The 21,167-nt window shown below is 35.9% G+C and overlaps 1 protein-coding gene across 2 annotated transcripts in view; it reads right to left on the minus strand.

Moving 5' to 3' along the window:
* Positions 1-21,167, minus strand: part of Smchd1 (structural maintenance of chromosomes flexible hinge domain containing 1) — a 135,988-nt gene that overhangs the window by 73,319 nt on the left and 41,502 nt on the right. For both annotated transcript variants that reach the window (XM_042675370.1, XM_042675371.1), the window contains exons 14-23: positions 18,893-19,006; positions 18,130-18,236; positions 16,532-16,614; positions 16,287-16,400; positions 9,625-9,702; positions 9,032-9,151; positions 7,996-8,140; positions 5,950-6,046; positions 4,212-4,284; positions 180-319 (exon numbers count right to left, since the gene is read on the minus strand). In XM_042675370.1, coding sequence (XP_042531304.1) covers positions 180-319; positions 4,212-4,284; positions 5,950-6,046; positions 7,996-8,140; positions 9,032-9,151; positions 9,625-9,702; positions 16,287-16,400; positions 16,532-16,614; positions 18,130-18,236; positions 18,893-19,006 — 1,071 coding nt within the window. The remainder of the gene's footprint in view (positions 1-179; positions 320-4,211; positions 4,285-5,949; positions 6,047-7,995; positions 8,141-9,031; positions 9,152-9,624; positions 9,703-16,286; positions 16,401-16,531; positions 16,615-18,129; positions 18,237-18,892; positions 19,007-21,167) is intronic.

A 21,167-nucleotide genomic window follows, 5' to 3' on the forward strand; every position in this document is an offset into this window, starting at 1 on the left:
TGGCTTACAGTTACTACTGGCAAAAAAAGATCCCACAAATTTTTCAACTAATCATGAAGACTCAATACTGTGTAAGGGTGTCAGAGTTACCATAAAGTAACTAAAAGATATAGTCATTGCCATTTACTATCATGGAAATAAAAATAAAATCTAATTATTCTTTATCATAACAATCTTACCTTGCAATGAACAATCAGTTTTGCTTGTGTTGTTATGTTTTCTGATTCATCTAAAACTTCCACCTGAAATGGGAAAGCTGTCCCATTTTCTATAACCAAAAATTCAGAATCAGGTTTAACTTTTAATCGATGAGGGGGACCTATCAAGAAATTATATAATAATACTGTAAATATAGAGGTATTAATATTCCTCTTAACCAGTGATTCCAATTAACTCAGTTTCAAGTAAGCAGACAACCTGTGATTCCAATTGTTTCAGTATGAAATAAGTAAACTATTAGATAAAATTAGTAACAATCAAAGCAATCTCTAGTATGTGACATTCAAGAGGAAATTTCTATTGTTACACTATTTGTATATAAACACTAGCCAGTGGATATTATTTTGTATTTCTTTACTTTAATACCTGGAATAAAATCTGTAAATCTTTTTAAAGATAAAAAATATATAATAATGAATTAGATATTTAATGTGTTTCAAAAACTAAAGTACTAAAATATCAAAGCAATCAAAGATTTAACATTTAAAAATAATGCTAAGAAAGAAAAAAGCTCATGTAATGTACATGCTCAAACATTTTTTTTTTTTTTCAGTTGGTCGTAGGGCTTGAACTCTGGGCCTGAACACTGTTCCTGAGCTCTTCAGCTTAAGGTAAGGCAAGCACTCTACCACTTGAGCCACAGCACCACTTCTTGCCCAGGCTGGCTTTGAACCCCAAATCTCAGATATCACATGGCTAAGAAGCTAGGATTATAGGCATGAGCCACTGGCTCCCAATCATGCTCAAACATTTCTATGGCTCAGTGGTAACTCAGGCTAGAAATCAATTATAAAAATAAAAATCTTAATATCTTGAGGGGAAAAATACTGAAGAGAAAAATAAGTTTTATGAAATGACTTTGTATTTACCAACTTTTAATTTTACAAAATCCCTGATTTCTCCAACAGAAGGAGTAACATGTCTGCTTTTAAGCATTTAAAAGATCAGGTCATGAAGTAGCAAAATAATTTACTTATTAGATTGTCTACCATGTTGTCTACACATATAACATAGTTCGGTATAAGATTAATAAAACAAGGTTTATGCTCCTTTATCATTAATATTTTTAAACCTAATTTATGTTAAATACAGATAACAAGATCTGAAGGTATTGCTCAAATGGATGAGAGCCAACCTTGAAAAAAACAGCTAAGTGAGAGCACTAGGCCCTGAGTTCAAGCCCAACTATCAGCACCAAAAAAAACCCCAAACTGAATGAATGAACAAACATGACAAAGCATATATAGTAAAAACACTTTGCTTTGTAATAATATTAGCTAATATTTATTACTTACTATATGCTAAATATTGTGTCAAGTTTTAATTAAGCACACAGTTCTTATGTAAACTTCCAATAATCTAAACAATCTACAAAAAGTCCATTTTATGGGCTGGGAAGGTGGCTCAGTGGTAGAGCGCTTGCGTTGCATGCCTGAGGCCCTGGGTTCGATTCCTCAGCACCACATAAGCAAAAAGAAAAAAGCCGGAAGTGGAGCTGTGGCTCAAGTGGTAGAGCGCTAGCCTTGAGCTGAAGAGCTGAGGGACAGCGCCCAGGCCCAGAGTTCAAGCCCCACCACCGGACCCCCAAAAAAACAAACAACAACAACAAAAAAAATGATGCTAAATGATGAAATGAACTCCAAGACATGGACACAAGAGGTTTTTCTTTGTAGTTGTTTTTCATTATTTTCATCTTGATATGTCCTAATTTATAATTTTTGCTCTTAAATTTAAAAAACATACTGGAAATACCAAGTTATTAAGAATAAGGACCAAGATGGAAATGCAATCCTAATATTCAATGCATATCCTATGAAACAAGAAAAACTGAAGGGAAGGATTGGGCTTGAAGGGATTACGAGTATGATTACAGAAGTGATCAAAGAGTGACATTGAGGGGCTGGGAAGGTGGCTCAGTGGTAGAGCGCTTGCCTTGCATGCCTGAGGCCCTGCGTTCGATTCCTCAGCACCACATAAGCAAAAAGAAAAAAGCCGGAAGTGGCACTGTGGCTCAAGTGGTAGAGTGCTAGCCTTGAGCTGAAGAGCTGAGGAACAGCACCCAGGCCCAGAGTTCAGGCCCCACGACCGGACCCAAAAAAAAAAAAAACAACAAAGAGTGACATTGATAAATTATACTAATGTTGAACGGTAATCTCCTTGTATAACTAATAAGATTAAAAAAACACCAAAGTTTTAAAAAGATAAAATGTAATAGCGCAGTCTTAGGAGTTTACTCTTAGCTTCTGTAACTCCATTTTACTTTTGTAACTCCATCTAAGAAAGGACTGCACCTCCACCCGTGAGACTAGTTCCTTATAGTTTGACATTTTAAGATATATGTTTCCATTGTCCAGTTTTGTTTATGTTCCTAGGTAATGGTAATAGAAACAATCATAGAAATGGTCATGCTGCCCTTGCTCAAAAATTGCTAACGCTTCTGTAACTTCCCGCTTGGTTTGCACCTGCAGGAAAGAAGAAAGGATTTTCCACCCCTGAGAAAACAAGGAGGTGGGTTTTCTGCTTTAAAAGAGGTTGTGAAGCCAGGCTTGGCCCTGAACTTTTGGGCACCCAATTGCCCAGTGTAGTTCCGGCTGGTAATAAAGACTTTCAATTGGCTGTACTCTATGTCTGTGTGGTCTCTCCATAATAACAAAAAAATTTACTACCCAAATCTATTCAAGTTTAACCTGTAAAATAAAGCATATGTTATTAGTACATTCTATTTTCTTAAACTTTTGTCTATATGCAAATTTTCACTTCTAAATCAATTCTCTTGAGGGAAATCTCAACTTGAAATTATGAAGGTAAACAAGATAATGTATTTCCAGCACGAAAGATCACTTACAAAGACAAGGGCCAATAGCTGATGCCTAAAATCAGAGATAGTCAGGAGTCTGAAATCTGAGGATTTTGATTAGAAACCAGTCTAGATAGAGAATTAACAAGCAAAAAAGTCTTTTCTCTATCCATCAAAAAAGCCAGAGGAGGTATGCTCAAGTGCTATAGTACCATGAACATAAAAAGCTGAGTGAAAGTATGATACTATGAAGTTCAAGCCCCGAGTACTGGGGGTGTGAGGAGGGAGATCACTTATGGACAAAATTTCTTCAACTTTTGTTATATTACAGCCCAAACTTACAAGTAAAGCAGTATTTTAAATGTTTCACAGATACAGGCCATTCTCTCTCTTTTAACATTATACTATTAATGAAAACTCATGCATACTGGCATTGTGTCCTCTATTCCATTGCTATAAAATCATGCAAGGTTAGGACTATCTGTATTAATCTATTTACTACTCAAAGTAACCCTATGTGAGAAGGTATTTTTTTCATTTGATTTCTGAAGAGATAGCAACTGTGAAACTACCTAGATTCAAATCCAAAGGTCTAATTTCTAAATATACTTTGAATCTTATAATAGATTTCCTTTCTGTTTGTGAGGAATGGTACTGAAATGTGAACTGAGGACTGACAGCCACAACCATTTCACTTCAGTCTAGTATAAAACACTCATTTTCCCTTCCCACTCTTGCTAGAATGACAAGTTCACACCACGATGTCCAGCTTTTTTCTGTTGGGATGAGAGTCTCAAGGGCTGGCCTCAACTATGACCCTCTTACCAGGTTTGGATAACAAATGTAAGTACCAGAATCAGCTACAACAGATTATTTCTTTTTTTTTTTTTTTAAATTTTAATTTAATTTTATTTGTGAACATACTGTACAGAGAAGTTACAGTTACATGGGCAGGATAATGCGTACATTTCAACAACAGATTATTTCTTAATTAGCACTTTGTACTACATGTAACTTTAATGCAAATTCCTTTTCTCAATTTAGTCCTTCTTGAGATAAATGAAATCAAAAATTTTTCTTCTTAAAATACAAGTTATATATCAACAAGAGGTAAATGATAGGCCTAGCCTGAGATTAGCCTAATAAGTACATCCCTGGAATGTAAGTATTCAGAATATATATTAAATAATATTACCAGGTAGTAGTCTAATTTTCAAAATCTGAGAGTCTTCTTTTAAACCTGGCAGAACCACCTTCAAGTTAAAATTCTGTTGAAAAAAATAGTAAAAATTAAACCAAAGTCCTAAATACATACTTAAGCAGTTTATCTTTCAATTCCATTTGTTTTTCATTTTAACATCACTACAGCAATCTACTTACCAATTTTCTATATGCTAAAATTACCTTAAGGGACTCAAGACACACTAACCTATACTACTTCACTGGAGAAAGACTGAACTGGAAAGTAACAATAACTTAAATATACTGAATATAAAGTCCACTATTCTGTAAATAGTATGTCTCCATTAATTTGATGGTTTTGATAAATATACATGGCTAATACACTTTCTACATAGCTCTATATTATCTCAGAGCCCCTTGATTAACCTAAAGTTTTTTAAAAGTAAAAGTGAAAAAAAAACCTACAAGTCTACTAAGTTTATCACACTGATTTAAAATTTGCCAGAAATTTCACTTTATTTCCAGAAAACTCTCAATTAAGAAATGTGTGTTTGATCTTTAACTTGATTGACTACAAAGTAGCAGATATAGGTTAATTACCCTAAATCTAAAATGTTTTTGTGAAGTATTTTTGGATTTTAGAATATTTATAGTTATATAATAAGACATCTTGGGAATGGGACATATGGGACTCAAAACTAAACATGAAAATTAATTTATGTTCACCTCATACATACAGCATGAGGTAATTTTATGAAGTATTTTTTGGTGTGCCAAGCTTTGGCTATTATCTATCACACGAAGTTAAGTATAAAATTCCCTCCTTTCTTACCGCCCCTTCCATTATTTGTTTCATTCAGTCCACAACAACATGCTTTATTTTAAACATTGTATTAATAGGAAAAATATTTTAAATTAATGGCAATAATATTGTGGAAGGAAAATGAAGTATTAACCAGTGTTCCCAGTTAGCTATTTTCTAGATTTGAGAAATTAAAGGAGAAAGCAGCTTATTAAAACCTTACACAAGGAGCTGGGAATGTGGCTTAGTTGTAAAGTGCTTGCCTAGCATGAATGAAGCCCTGGGCTTGATTCCTTAGTACCACATAAACAGAAAAAGTCAGAAGTAGGTTTGCAGCTCAAGAGGTAGAGTGCTAACCTTGAGCAAAAAGAAACTCAGGGACAGTGCCCAGGCCCCAAGTTCAAATCCCAGGACTGGCAAAAAAACAAATAAAAAAAAAAACCTCACTCAAATTTATGCATACTTTTTTATGACCATATCTCTCATCAAACTTCCCTTTATTTAAATACCAAATCAATATGCTTAAAAATATGAGGTAAAGTTCCAAAGATTTCCATTTGTCACTTTTGTTCCAAGAAACATAAATGAGAGGAAAAGCAGGAGAATAGGTATACAATTTGAAAACTATTGAAAAAAGTTTTGGAATTATGATATAGTTGAAGAAAATTTAATTCTTACATATTCAATGTTCCAGTATATCCTACAAATGAAACAATTACTAAGTCAGGTGACATAATCCTGGCTATTAATTCAAAGGATCTCAGTGTTACTATCCTTTTGTTTGTCAAAACAGGTCATTAAACACAGCATTTCCTATTTCATTTTTACCAAGAAACAATTATTCATTGTACTCATAAACCTGACATGTGAAATTGTAATTTCTTTATACAACTACATAATAAAAAACAAAAAAGAAAGAACTATCATAACATTTATGTGCATTTCTTACCTTGCCTTGACAAGAGTTTATAGAGCCCTTAGCTGTAACACCTCGAATTACACAATTTGGTCCTTTGGTTATTTCTTCATAATGTAAAGATAAACCACTAGAAAAAAAACAAATTTATTCTTAAACTTCCACTCCATTACTTATAAATATGTTGGAAATGTGTCATTAGCATCTTTAATTCATCTTTCTAATTAAAAAACAAACAAGAATGCCTTTTACAGTAAGGAAGGTGCTAAGAGTGGGAGATGACTCTGGAACTTGAAGATGAAACTGAAGATTTTTCATTCTGAATACATTCGGTGGTACTGGGGTTTGACCTTAAGGTCTTGTACTTGCTAGACAGGCTTTCTACAACATATCCAATCCTTTCCCTATTAATTTTTAAGATAGGCTACCATTTTTATCCTACTTCCTATACTAGCTGGAATGGCAGATAAGCATTGGCTTTCTTTGCTGAGAGAGGTTCTGGTGAACATTTTTTTGCCCAAGCTGGACTGACCCAAACCTCTCCTGATCTCTCATGTATCTGGGATGATAGGCACATACATACCATTGCACCAAGCAATTGGTTAAGATAGGAACATATGAACTTTTTGCTTATGCTGACCTTAAACCATGACATTCCTGATCTCCACCTCCACCCTAAGTAGCTATGAATACAGCTATAAGCCAGTGGTGCCTGTCAGTAAATAGTTTTATAACAGTTTTATAACTACGTATTCACTAGGCTGGCTATGACTTCTAGAGACAGTATCTGTGTTCACTTTAACTGTCAGGTGCCTAGAATACATGTTCAAATGGCTCAAAGAGTAAATGACTCCACCACAAAGACAAGACTGCAGAGAAAATAAAAGAAGATACACACAGCATGCACTAAAGGCTGTAGTTCTATCTGCAGCATTGTAAATGCACTAAACGAAACCAACAAATTGGGCAATCAATGCAAAAAGGAACTTAACATTTATAAAACAACTTCTGAAGAAATATGTCATTCTTTTATGATTTGTGAACAACTTCCTGAGTACCACAGAACAGAGCAATAATAAATACTGAACATCCTCAATGACATCAATGGACATGCTATTAAGTTTCTCAAAGCTTTTTCTTAATGTAAGCCAATTATATCATTCTATAGAGTAAATTTTTTTTTTTGGAGGGGGTGGTAGTGGGGCTTGAACTCTGGGCCTAGGCACTGTCCCTCAGCTCGTCAGCTCAAGGCAAGCACTCGACCACTTGAGCCACAGCTCCATTTCTGGTATTCTGGTGTTTAATTGGAATTAAGAGTCTCACAGACTTTCCTGCCCAGGCTGGCTTTGAACCGTGATCCTCAGGTCCCAGACTCCTAAGTAGCTAGGATTATAGGTGTGAGTCATTGGTGCACAGCTAGAGCAAAAGTTAATTTTAAGGGAAGATTTAAATCTCAATGGTAAATATAAACTTTATTGTTTATGACTTTTTCAAAAACACCAAAATAAACTACAATATCACAAAGTTTAAACATTAAAAATGCTCAGAAAACAGTAGCAGCTAACAGAACTGCCAGGACATAATATCATAGTTGCAAAAGGGGGGGCTGGGAAGGTGGCTCAGTGGTAGAGCGCTTACCTTGCATGCTCGAGGCCCTGGGTTCAATTCCTCAGCACCACATAAGCAAAAAGAAAAAAGCCGGAAGTGGCGCTGTGGCTCAAGTGGTAGCCTTGAGCTGAAGAGCTGAGGGACAGTGCCCAGGCCCAGAGTTCAGGCCTCATGACCGGACCCTTCCCTCCCCCCCCCAAAAGAAAGTAATACATACTTGCAAAAGGAATGGCGTTAAGACCTAGATACCTAAATGACTTCAAATGTTAATATAGTCAAAAGATAATCTTCACTGAAATGATTTATACAGGATATTATAGTTGCAGAGAATAGCATAGGGCCAAATGAATCCCTAAATACCATAAAATTCAGGTAAACATTTAAATGATAATGCAGTTCAGCTCACATGCATAAACATAAACAAAGGAAGAGCATATAGAAAGACAAATACAAACCAGCTCTTCAAATTACCTTGCTTCAAGAACTGGCTGAATATTAGTTACTAGTTGGCTAGGGTGACCAAATTCATCCTGAAACTCCAAAGGGATATTGAATGGAACTCCAACACGAAAAGGAAGATCCAGAAGACCAAAAGAAAATTTCTCTGGCTTGCCCTCTTAACAAAAACAAAAACAAAAAAGGAATTTCACTTGTCAGAAAACTCACAAGTAACCAGAAACATACTCATTTATGTACTGGAAACATGACATATTAAATTTACTTATACATTAAACATTTATAATCCATGTGGGAAAGTTAGAACTTTATTTCACACCATACACAAAAATAAAATTCCAAATGTAGAAATGCCATTTTTTAAAATTCTGAATTATTAGAACAGAACTTTTTTTTATGGTTGGTCGTAGGGCTTGAACTGAGGGCCTGGGTGCTGTCCCTGAGCTCTTCAGCTCAAGGCAAGCACTCTACCACTTGAGCCACAGCAACACTTCCTGTCTTCTGGTGGTTAATTGGGATAAGAGTCTCATGGACTTTCCTGCCAGGGTGGCTCTGAACTGCGTTCCTCAGATCTCACCTTCTGAGTAGCTAAGATTAAAGGCATGAGCACCAGCGAATGGATAGAACAGAACTTTTTTTTTATTAAGACAAAGAACTTCTAGGCAAAAACAGTACTTAATAGCTATGAAAGGATTTGTTAAGTTTGAAAAGGAAAAAAGTGATTATGTGTTGTATAAAGCATTACAATTATGTACCTTTTACAAATCAGCTATTCGATTTTTGGGTTTATTGTTTTGTTTTGGTGAGGGGATGAACCTAGGGCCTTGTACACACTAAGTTCATGCTGAGCTACAGGGAGGCAGGGGAAAGGGGGGAGAGGAGAAAAAGGAGGAGGAGGAGGAAGAGGGGGAAAAATATCTTTAAAAATAAGAGGGAATGTGATTCTAAAGTAGAGATAAAAATCATTTAATAATTAAAATGGAAAATATCTTCTGTCCCTGGATTTAAAATGCAACTTTTAGTTGTAATCACATGTTAGCATTTTACTTACCTTTAACAGAAAATTTAATGGCTTTAGATGGGAGTGGTCTTCCTGCATAGGTGTCTGCATTGCTTTCATTCAATACAACTTGTAATTTCAATGTGTAATTCCCCAATTTTTGGATATTTTCTAGATAAATGACAAATTAAATCTTATGTCAGCACAATTCTACCTTACATGTAATTTGTTTTGGTGAGATAAGATCCCACTGGTATGTTCTTGTGCATTCCACTGATCGTCCTTTTAATCAGCTTACTGAACTGGGACTACAGCCTGGTACTAGCATGTCAGCATTATGGTTATTGATGATGACAGATCAAACCCAAGATCTCTTATGTCGAAAAACAAACTTTACAACTTTGGCAGGGCGTGAGGGGGAATATGGAAGGGATAGGAAGGGGAAACAAAGGAGGAAGCAACAATGCTTGATAAGAAATGTACTCATTATCTTGCCTATGTAATTGTAACTCCTCTGTATGGTATTTTCATAATAAAAAAATTTTTAAAAAAACACACAAGATCTCATTTATGGTAGGGAAGCCGTTACCACCAAAATACATCTGCAGGCTCCAATGGATTTAACATTCAGAATAATAACTCACCCATTTTTTTAAACCAATAAGGCCATTTTCCTCCGTGTTGACTAATATGTGAAATGATTTCTTTATTCCCACTTGAAGCTAAATTAAAGAAAATAGAAATACTGCTGAGACAATGAATACAAAATATGAATGCAAGATGTCACATTAGTATTTAATGTCATTATCTTTATTTGTAGTGTATTTTTAAAAATTGTTTTAAAGTTTCAAAAGATCTTAAAGTATACCCTATACAAGTAAAAAACAATAACTAAAGTTTACTCATTCAGCTCATTAAAATTCCTTTATTTCAAATCTTCATAAGACATTTCACATTAATTTGTAATAGCTTAATTGGTAAAACAATTTTCATAGTAAAACCCTTTAAAAAAATTTCCTCAAAATTAACATATAGTTCATTACGAAAAAGTGATTTTTTTCTTTGCCAGTCCTGGCAAAGGGAGAAATCCCAAACTCATTCTGTGAAGCCAATATCACACTCATCCCCAAACTAGGGAAAGACCCAACAAAAAAAGAGAACTACAGACCAATCTCTTTGATGAACACAGAGGCAAAGCTCCTCAATGAAGTTTTGGCCTGCCGAGTGGCAGGGGCTCATGATCCTAGCTACTCAAGAGGCTGAGATCTTGAGGATCATGGTTCAAAATCAGCCCGGGAAGGAAAGTCCACGAGACTCTTATCTCCAATAAACCACTAGAAAACCTGAAGTGGCACTGTAGCTCAAGCGGTAGCGCGCTCACCTTGAGCTAAAGAGCTGAGGGACAGTACCCAAGCCCAGAGTTCAATCCCCAACGAATAACGCCCCCCCCCAAAAAAAATTTAGCCAACAGAATCAAGAAACATGTTTAAAAAAAAAAAAATCATACATTATGATCAAGTAGGCTTCATCCCAGAGATGCAGGGATGGTTTAACATACGTAAATCCATTAGTACAATCCATTATATCACCAGATTCAAGGTCAAGAAAGGGAAATTACTTGCAATAGCCCCCCAAAAAATAAAGTATCTAGGAATTAACCTAATCAAATATCTACTCAGGAGGCTAAGATCTGAGGATGGCGGTTCAAAGCCAGCCCCTGTAGGAAAGTCTGTGAAACTCTTATCTCTAATAAACCACAGAAAACCAGAAGTGGTGCTGTGGCTCAAGTGGTAGAGTGCTCACCTTGAGCTGAAGAGCTAAGGGACAGCGCCCAGGCCCAGAGTTCAAGCCCCACAACCGACAAAAATAAAAATAAAAATACCACAACCAAAGAGTAAAGGACCTAATTAGTGAAAACTACAAAAATCTAAAAAAAGAAATCAAAGAGAACACCAGAAAATGGAAGGACTTTTCATGTTCTTGGATAAGCACAATCAATATTGTGAAAATGTCCATACTGCCAAAAATGATACACAGATTCAATGCAATTCCAATCAAAATTCTAATGGCAGAAAAAACAATGACAGAGAAAACAATACAAAATCATAGGTAACAACAAAAGACCTAGAATAGCCAAAGTAATTCTAGGCAAAAGAAACAATGCGGGGGAGGGAGGGAATCACAATTTCAACCTCTACTGCAGAGCTATAATAACAAAGACAGCTTGGTATTGGCACAAGAACAGATCCGAAGACCGATGGAACAGATTAGAAGATCCAGAAATAAAATCACTATACGTATAATCACCTGATATTTGACAAAGGAGTCAAAGACATACAGCGGAACAAACATAGCCTCTTCAACTATTGGTTCTGAGAAAACTGGGTGGACACATGCAGAAAACTGAAAGTGGGCCCCAGCCTATCACCATGCACTAAAAACATTAACTCAAAATGGATTAAAGACCTTAACATCAAACCTGAAATTCTGAAACTACTGCAAAACAGAGTAGGAGAAAGACCTGAACTTACAGGCACAGGCAACAACTTCCTAAAGAAAGTCCCAAGGCCACAACAAATTAGAGAGACTCAACAAATTGGGCTACCTTAAAATAAAAAGTTTCTGCACAGATAAAGATATTGCAACCAAACTAGAAAGAAAGACAACTAATTGGGAAAAAACATTAACAGCAACGTATCAGACAATGGCCTAATATCCATATGTACAGGGAAGTCAAGAAACTAATCCTTCCCAAATCTAACAAACCAATCATTAAATGGTCAAGGGAACTAAAGAGAGACTTCTCAGAAGAAGAGATAAAAATGGCAAAGAAACACATAAGGAAATCTTCATCATCCCTGGTTGTGAAGGAAATGCAAATTAAAAACAACCCTGAGATACCACCTTACCCCAGTCAGAATGGCCCACATCCTAAATTCAGCCAATGACAAATGCTGGCAGAGGTGTGGAGAAAGAAGAACCCTATTGCATGGCTGGTAGGAATGTACACTAATATAACCACTTTGGAAAGCAGTCTGGAGGTACCCCAGAAAGCTAAATATAGACCTCCCCTATGACACAGCCATACCACTACTAGGCATCTACCCTAAGCAACAGGAACCAAGATACAAGGACATATGCACCTCCATATTCATTGCAGCACTGTTCACAATAGCCAAGATATGGAAACAACCCAGATGCCCTACACCAGATGAATGGATCCAAAAACTGTGTTATCTATATACAATGGAATATCATGCAGCCATTAGAAAGGACAAAATAATGTCATTCCCAGGGAAATGGATGGAATTAGAATAAATCATTCTGAGCAAGGCTGTGGCTAAAGTTGTAGAAAGTGAGCCTTGAGCAGAAAAGCCCAGTAGAGCATAAAGCTCTAAGCTCAAGCTCCAAGTACTAGCAAAAAAGGCAGAAGAAAGGAATAAAGTAAAGGGATGATATGACTTCTCCAAAATATTCCTTCTTATTTATTGCTACTTTAGAACAATACAAATGTCTTGGATACTTAAAAAAAAAGTTCATAACTTTATCAGGTAGATGACATAACTACACATAAAAAAAGGTAATTGTTTAAGTAAATTTTTCACTATGCCCATAAAAAAGAGTATCTAAGAACAAAATAAAATTTAATCCAACAATTACTACAATAGTAATACCATCAGTATTACAGTATTGAAAGTATTAGAATACATTCTAGGATAAAGTATATAAACAATTATTAAGAATCAAAAATGGAGGGCTGGGAAGTTGGCTCAGTGGTAGAGCGCTTGCCTTGCATGCATGAGGCCCTGGGTTCGATTCCTCAGCACCACATAAGCAAAAAGAAAAAAGCCGGAAGTGGCGCTGTGGCTCAAGTGGTAGAGTGCTAGCCTTGAGCTGAAGAGCTGAGGGACAGCGCCCAGGCCCAGAGTTCAGGCCCCACGACCAGACCCAAAAAAAAAAAAAAAGAATAAAAAATGGAAATGAATTATACAAACCTATGGGTGTCAAAACAGAAATGTTCTCCTTACCTGACTTATGTAACCATAACCCCTCTGTACATCACCTTGATAATAACTATTTTAAAAATTAAAACCAAAAAAAAGCACAAAATAAAAAATGGGCTGATGGGCTGGGTGCTGATAGTTCATGGTTATAATCCCAGCTACTCAGGAATCTGAGATCTGAGGATCACTATTTGAAGCCACATGGCAGGAAAGTCCATGAGATTCTTTTCTCCAATTAAGAACCAAAATGCCGGGCTAGGAAGGTGGCTCAGTGGTAGAGCATTCACCTTGCATGCTTCAGGACCTGGGTTCGATTCCTCAGCACCACATAGGCAGGAAAAAAAAATGCCGGAAGTGGCACTGTGTCTCAAATGGTAGAGTGCTAGCCTTGAGCTCTTTGAAGAGCTGAAAGAGAGCACCCAGGCCCAGAGTTCAGGCCCCACAACCGGATCCAAAAAATAAATAATAAAAATATATTAAAAACAAAAAAAGAACCAAAATGCCAAAGTAGAGCTGTTGCTGTAACGGTGGTACACAAGCCTTGAGGGACAGTGCCTAAGTCCTGAGTTAAAGCCTCAGGACTGGCACAAAAACAAAGTAGAATCAAAAATGAAGCCAGGAGCTGGTGGCTCATATCTGTAATCCTAACTACTAAGAAGGCTGAGATGTGAGAATCATGATTGAAAGCTAGCCTGGATAGGAAAGTCTGTGAGACTCTCATTTCCAATTAATCACTAAAAAGCAGGATGGAACACTGTGGCTCATGTGGTAGACCTTTACCCTTGAGCAGAAAAAAAAAATGTGGAGGAACAGCACTCAGGCTCTGAGTTTAAGCCCTAGAACTGACCAAACAAAAAACAAAACAAAAAAAATAAAAACTGTAAAGACTGAGAACATAGTTCAAAGTAGGACAGCATGTGTCTATAGCAACCATGAGTTTCTCAGTTCAATTCCCAGTACTGCCAACAATACATATACACACACACACATACACATTCCTCCTCATACATACACACACAGGTTAGACCTGGTAGTACACACATAACCCAAGCTATTGTGGAGGCAGAGATAGTTTATGGCCAGTATGGTCAAAAGTTAGTGAGAACTTATTTCAAAATAAAGTCTGGTATTATGACACTATCTGAAATTTCCAATACTGAAGAGGGGGAGGTATAAAGATTGGGGTTTAAGGTAAGTCCCAGGCAAAAGCCTAAGAGTCCATTTGGAAAACAAACAAAGCAAAAAGACTTGGCTATGGCTCAAAAAGTAGAGCCTGTCCGGAAGCATGAGGCCCTGAGTTTAATCCTCAGTACAACTAATACATATGTACATACAAATAGGCTGTTGAGCATGGCTCAATGATAAAGTGTGTGCAAAGATCTGGGTTTAATACCTAGAACCAAAAATAAAAAGAATAAAGACTTTCAATATAACTGAATGGATATAAAAGTGTAAAATAAAAGTAATTAAGTAAAAACCCAAAATATATTATTTTTCTTTTCTTTTTCAGAAATAATCATTCTGAGCTGTCAGTTGAAAAGTAAAGGACGAATTTTACCCAGTGGCAATACTAACTAATATGCAAACTGAAGACTCTAAACTAGCATTCCCCACTGAAAAAAATTAGGGGTACAGGATGAATTGGGTCTAGGGTGACATATATGAACAAAAAGATTCTATGCTACCTTAAGCCAGAAAGCAAGAAAGCCAAAATCAAAGAAATTTAGGGTCATATCAAGATGACACAGAAGATAACATAAAAGTACAACCAAAGTGAAAAAAAAAATGAAGCAATCTAACTGGACTAATTGTCAAAAATATATTTTATACCAGCCTGCCATAATGGCACTGGCATTAGGAACCAAGCACACTCTATGGATTGTCAGGTCCCTTATATAAAATGACATAGTATTTGCATATTAACTATATATAATCACATACTTTAAGTCATCTCTAGATTACATACAATGCCCTATACACTGTACATATTATATAAATGCTATACTATATTATTTAAGGAAAATGGTGAAAAAAATCAGTATGTATTCATTGTGTACAGACACGATTCTTTTTCCCCCTCAAGTATTTTCAACACAAATTGGTTGAATTGGCTGATGTGGAACCAAGATAAAGAGGGTAAACTATACTTGATCTTCCTCTAGTCTTTGGTAAAGAATTCCTAAAATCCTTAAAATTCTGAGTGCTGTGATAGGAATATCTTTTGTTTTTCATGCCAAAAAAAAAAAAAAAAACTTACCACATAAGTTTTTATTAATGAGTAAAGTATCTAAGGATAGACAGTGGTTGCAGGAAAAGATACAATGTGAGTTGAAATTCTGCTAAACCCTGCCTGGCATTAAATGGAGAAAAGATAATGAGATCTATCCATCAATGGGCAATGAATTAATCTACCTATGTACCATAATGGCACCACCATAACATCCAGGAAGAAGAAGAGGTATGGAAAGCTGGACTGGTATTGTACCCACTATAACTAATATAAATAAATGTTTCTGAGTTTTGTAACCCATTCTAGAAATGTTCTTATCTGAGATGATCCTGAAATAAGTATCTGAACTGGGCAGTCTTACAGTAATGTACTTTTAACCAATTATGTCTGTACCTAAGGAGCACTTAGTATCAGAACTGAGTTAAACTATCAGACAACCCTGTTGGTATCTGCTAAGAAATGGAAAACTAGGCAATATTGGGAGAAAAAAAAAAACAAACAAGACATAATTGATGTCAGAGGTGTTCTATGTGCAAACCAGCAAAAAGTTTGTTTTCCTCTTTAACATGCCAAAGAAATGAACAGAAATACATGAAACACTCTACAAAACAAGTGGCTGAGCTTCCCTGAAAAAACAAAACAAAAAAAACAGACAGACCAGACAATACTCAACTGAGAGCACTGTCTAGATACTGAGGATATTAGAAAAATGAATGCCTGAGATCCATGCAGGAAGAAAAAGTGTGCTGGGTGAAGTGGAGAATCTAATCAAATCTATAAAGGGGAAGGGGAAGAGGATAAAAAGGAAAAGGATGATGTGGGGAATGAATATGAGCAAAGCACATAATATACATGTACTGCAATAGAATAACAAAACCATTAAAATTGTAACAGGAAGGAATAAGAACATAGTAGAGAGAATGAAAACGACCTAAGTAAATTACATGCATTGCTGGACACATACCACAGAGAAATCTCTTTGTACAATTAATATATGCTAATAATAAAAAGCTAATCACCCACAAATTTGGTATCTAAATGGACAAAAAGATTCAAATAAGTATATACTTACAGTGCAATATAACCTTAAGTTCAACCAGGAGTTTCTTTGATCCTCCATGACTTGTTCCTGGAAGCTTCTGCATTGCTTCCCCCTTTTTATTTAGTATTTCAATTCTTAATGCACCTATGAGTTCAAAATTAAGAGAGTATCTTAATTTATACAGAAAGAATCTGCTAGGTCTTTACATTATATTCTAATTTCTTATATTTTTTAAGGCAGAATAAAAACAATTTTGTTACTAGAAATCAACATACCAATGGGGGTTCCAGCAGGCCTAATTTCATTAGGCAATAATTCATCTCCTTCCGGCCAAGTTACTGATAATCTATCAGGGAGCCTATTATGAAACCAGCATATTAATGTTTCACGAAATTTATTACAGCTTTAATTAGGAAATTAGTTACTACAATGATAAATTACTGGTGGCATATTTTGAAAGGCCAAATCAATTTTCTATATAAACAACTATTTTCCTTTCTAATCTTGATATGGCTACTTAAAAAAAAAAAAAAGACAAAAGTTTCCTAGTATTTCAACTTAGAAACCATCAATTTCTTGGATTTTTCTGACTGTTTACAGTAAATACATGTTACCTTTAGGACACAAAATAAACTCTAAAAATAAAAAAAAAATCAGTAAGAAACAAAGTAACAGCAACATTAACCATAGAACCAGAAGACTGTAGAATAAAATTCTGCCTTTTTTTTTTTTGAGGGGGGGGAGGTCAGTTGTGGGGCTTGAACTCCAGGCATGGGTGTTGTCCCTGAGCTCTTCAGCTCAAGGCAAGTGCTCTACCACTTGAGCCACAGCACCACTTCCAGCTTTTTCTGTTTATGTGGTGCTGAGGAATCAAACCCAGGGCCTCATGAATGCAAGGCAAGTACCCTACCGCTGAGTCACCTTCGCAGCCCCCCTACTTTTGAGTTCTGTGCAGTTCTGGGGCTTGAATTCAAAGCCTGGGTGGTGATGTTGAGCTTTTTTTGCTCAAGGCAAGTTTCTAACATCTGGTCCACCAGTCCATTGTTTTGGTTTCTTGGCAGTGTCCTAACTATGTAACCCAGGCTGACCTAAATTCATCACTGTGTACCTCAGCTTCCTAAATAATGCTACAATTACAGGTGTCCACCATGGTGCTCAGTTACTTCTTTTTACTAATATTACTTCTCAGAAGGTATCATGAAGCTGGATATCAGTCACGCATGCCTGTTAACCCCGGCTACTTAGGAGGCTGAAATCTGAGGATTAATGCAAAACCAGCCAAGGCAAGAAAATCTGTGAGGCACTTATCTCCAATTCATCACCAAAAAGCCAAAATGTAGCTGTGTCTCAAGTGGTAGAGTACCGGCCTTACGTGAAAAAGCTAAGAAATAGTGCCTAGACCCTGAGTTAAATACACACACTAAAAGAAGGTACCACCAAATTTTTTTAAATAGGTATTTTTTTATTATAAAAATACTGTACAGCGGGGTTACAGTTAAATGAGTAAGATAATGAGTACATTTCCTATCAAGCATTGTTATCCCTCCTTTGTTTTACCCCTACCATCCCTTCCTTCCCCACCTCCCCAACTCCTCCCTTCCCCAACATGTTTTATTTAGTTGTAAGCCAAACTATTTTTCCTTCCAATACCTTAGAAAACTGATACTTCAGATACAGAATATTTCCTTTCTTTGCTACAAGTGAAGGTTTGCTTTTGTAAGACCTTAATTGACCTTAATAAGGCCTTAATGTCAAAGACATTCACCTTTCCATGTCCAAAATCTTAAAACTATCAGAGATGTATGCAGCAATACTTAAAAGCACTACAATTCTCCTAATTTTATTTTAGTCATGCTTTTGAAATTTATCTTACCTTGCCATTTCATCTTCCACATATTTTCTAACAGTTTTCTCAGCAACTGTCCTATCCAGTTTTGCAATTGGCACAGTTCTTACTTCATCATACAGTGCCTGAGGTTCCTGAATAAATAAATGAGTTTACACCATTTCAAAGAAAACTAAATTTAGCTACAAAACTCATCCGTTTTTTTCCTGCAAAGGCATCTACATACTTAATCCTTTTATTCTCAGTTTAATCTCTGTAATTCAAACAAAATATGATATGCAGAACATACACCATAGTCTTGAATTACTCATGCTTGAGGTAGAATTCTGATTCTAAATATACATTAGTTTTTAGGTCCAAGAGGAAATGCATACTTTATAAAATTATTGTGTTTGTAAAGACTGTACATACAGATATTAAATTCCACAGGTTATTAAAAAATTAAAAATTCATGCTGACCACAACTACTTCATTTAATGGGAAAAAATTCAAATATAAAAATACTGTGGGGTTGGGATGTAGCTCATTGGCAAAGTGCTTGCCTAGCAAGTGCAATGTCCTGGGTTCGATCCCCAGTACCAAAAAAGACAAAAAAAAAAAAAATACTGGAACCTTTATTCTGACACCTGTACAAAAGTGGTACCAAGACAAATTCAATGTCTTTAGCTGAAAGCATCATAAGAAAAGACATATCTTTATTTTTAAGGCACTGTAAGACTTTTTTTTATTTTTAAGACTTTTAAGACTTTTTATTATTTTTTAAATGTTTTTTATTAACTTTCCGTCTTACCATTGCAATTTGAACTTCTCCTCCTGTAGCATATACTTCTCCATCATGATCACCATAAAGAAAAAATCTTACTATGCTTCCATAAAAAAGAGGAAGTGTCTTGGTTGTCTTGACCTGATATATAGATGTTTAAGAAAAAAATTAGTCGTAATATTTACTGAAAGAGATTTAGTAGTAATTATACATCATAAAGTTCTCTTAGATAAGGCAAAAATCCTTAGTAACTATCATCAGAAATACTAATGTAGTATTCTAATATACTAATAAAATTATATTTGGAAGGCTGTCCACTTACTACACATTTTTTTTAAATATAGAAGCTTTTTTACACAAATGTCATAAACATGAATTTATAAAGTAACATTTTTATCAAATAAATTAGCACAAAACTTGATTATGGTATTTGCCTTAATGCTAAGGATATTATCTCTACTAGTTCACTTCAGAAAATACAAAAAGAACTGTAAGAGTTTATACCCATCTACCTAATCATCCTCATTTCTAAATTATTTTGACTCAAATACACTATAGGTTTCAGGACAATTCTTTTTTTTATTATCTTAAGTAGTTAGTTGTACAAAGAAGTTCCCATTCAGGACAATTCTTACTGCTTGCCATTTTGCTGAACTTGCTTATGTATATCTATGTTCATAAGAACTTCACCTCAAGGCTTTTACTCAAGTCGACAAAGCACTTGACAAAGTCATTTTTTCACTTGGATTCAGGGACATTAACTCCTCTAGTTTCCATTTTTCTCAGGAGTTTATTCTTTGCCTCCTTTGCCAGTTCCTTTACATTCTATCCCTTAAATGTTAGATAAGCCTCAGCACTTAGCTCTATATTAAACATTTCTAGATAGTCTTCATCCAACTCCATGACTTTCAATATATGATATGACCCCTCACATTAATGGAAAATAAATGCTCCTCTACTTTTGTAATTATCTATCTATGTAGATTCATGTCTCTACCTTTTTCTAAAGTTCTAAGTAATTGTACAAAGGGGTTTCAATTCAACAAGTCAGTATGATTACAATGCATCTTAATGTCATCACTTCCTTTATCCTCCACCATCTTTCCTAACATTCTCAATTACATAGCACCATTTTTACATATATAGAGAATATGACTTTATTTGCCTGCACTTCCTCTAATTTACCTGTATCCCTTTTTCTTCCTCCCTCTGCAAACTCTCCCCTGCCCCCACCCCTATGCCCACCCACCCCCATCTTATTGTGGGTTGGTCCTGAGCTGTTTTTGTTTTTGCTCAAGGCTAGTACTCTAGTGGAACTGAGTTACAGTTCTACATCCAGCAATTTCTTGGATTTCCTCTCCAGGTATGCTTCAAACTGCAATCCTCAGATCTCAGCCTCCTGAGGTACTAGGATTATAGGCATGACCCACAGTTGCCTAGCTTCTATGTTTTAATGTTCACCCAAATCAACTTTTGCCTAAAGAATTTCATGATTTGTTCCTCTCCTTCCAAGCCCCAACACCATTCAAAGTTAAAAATTCTCTTCTTTTTCAACTGTCCAAAGATTTTTCATCCTCTCTTCACTGAATTTATTCTCTTCTCATCCATAGTCCATGCTTCCATTATCCCCATTTTTAGAAAATTATTATACCTTAAAAACTAGCAATAAAAAAGTGGAACTTGGGGCTGGGAAGGTGGCTCAGTGGTAGAGCGCTTGCCTTGCATGCATGAGGCCCTGGGTTCGAATCCTCAGCACCACATAAGCAAAAAAGAAAAAAAGCCAGAAGTGGCACTGTGGCTCAAGTGATAGAGCGCTAGCCTTGAGCTGAAGAGCTGAGGGACAGCGCCCAGGCCCAGAGTTCAGGCCCCACAACTGGACCCAAAAAAAAAAAAAAAAAAGTGGAACTTGTAACAATAATCAAGACTTTTCTCAGTTATAGGACTTGAACTCACAGCCTAGCACTGTCCCTGTGCCTCATTGTGCTCAAGGATCACACTCTACCACTGGAGCCACAGTGCCACTTCCAGTTCTGAGTGGTTAATTAGAGATAAGAATCTCATGGGGACTTTTCTGCCCAGAGCCACTAATGCCCGGCTTAATAATAGACTTTTTAAAAAATACTTTAATTCACTAATTAAAATCAGTTTGTCCTTTTTATTCTTTACTAGCTCCTTAAGAGTTTATACATATATTTATTTATTTATTTATTTTGGTCATGGGGCTTGAACTGTTGGCCTGGGTGCTGTCCCTCAGCTCTTCAACTCAAGGGGAGCACTCAACCACTTGAGCCATAGCTCCACT

This window comes from Dipodomys spectabilis, unplaced genomic scaffold (genome assembly GCF_019054845.1).
Source record: "Dipodomys spectabilis isolate Male_0828 unplaced genomic scaffold, ASM1905484v1 ptg000024l, whole genome shotgun sequence".
NCBI lineage: Eukaryota > Metazoa > Chordata > Mammalia > Rodentia > Heteromyidae > Dipodomys > Dipodomys spectabilis.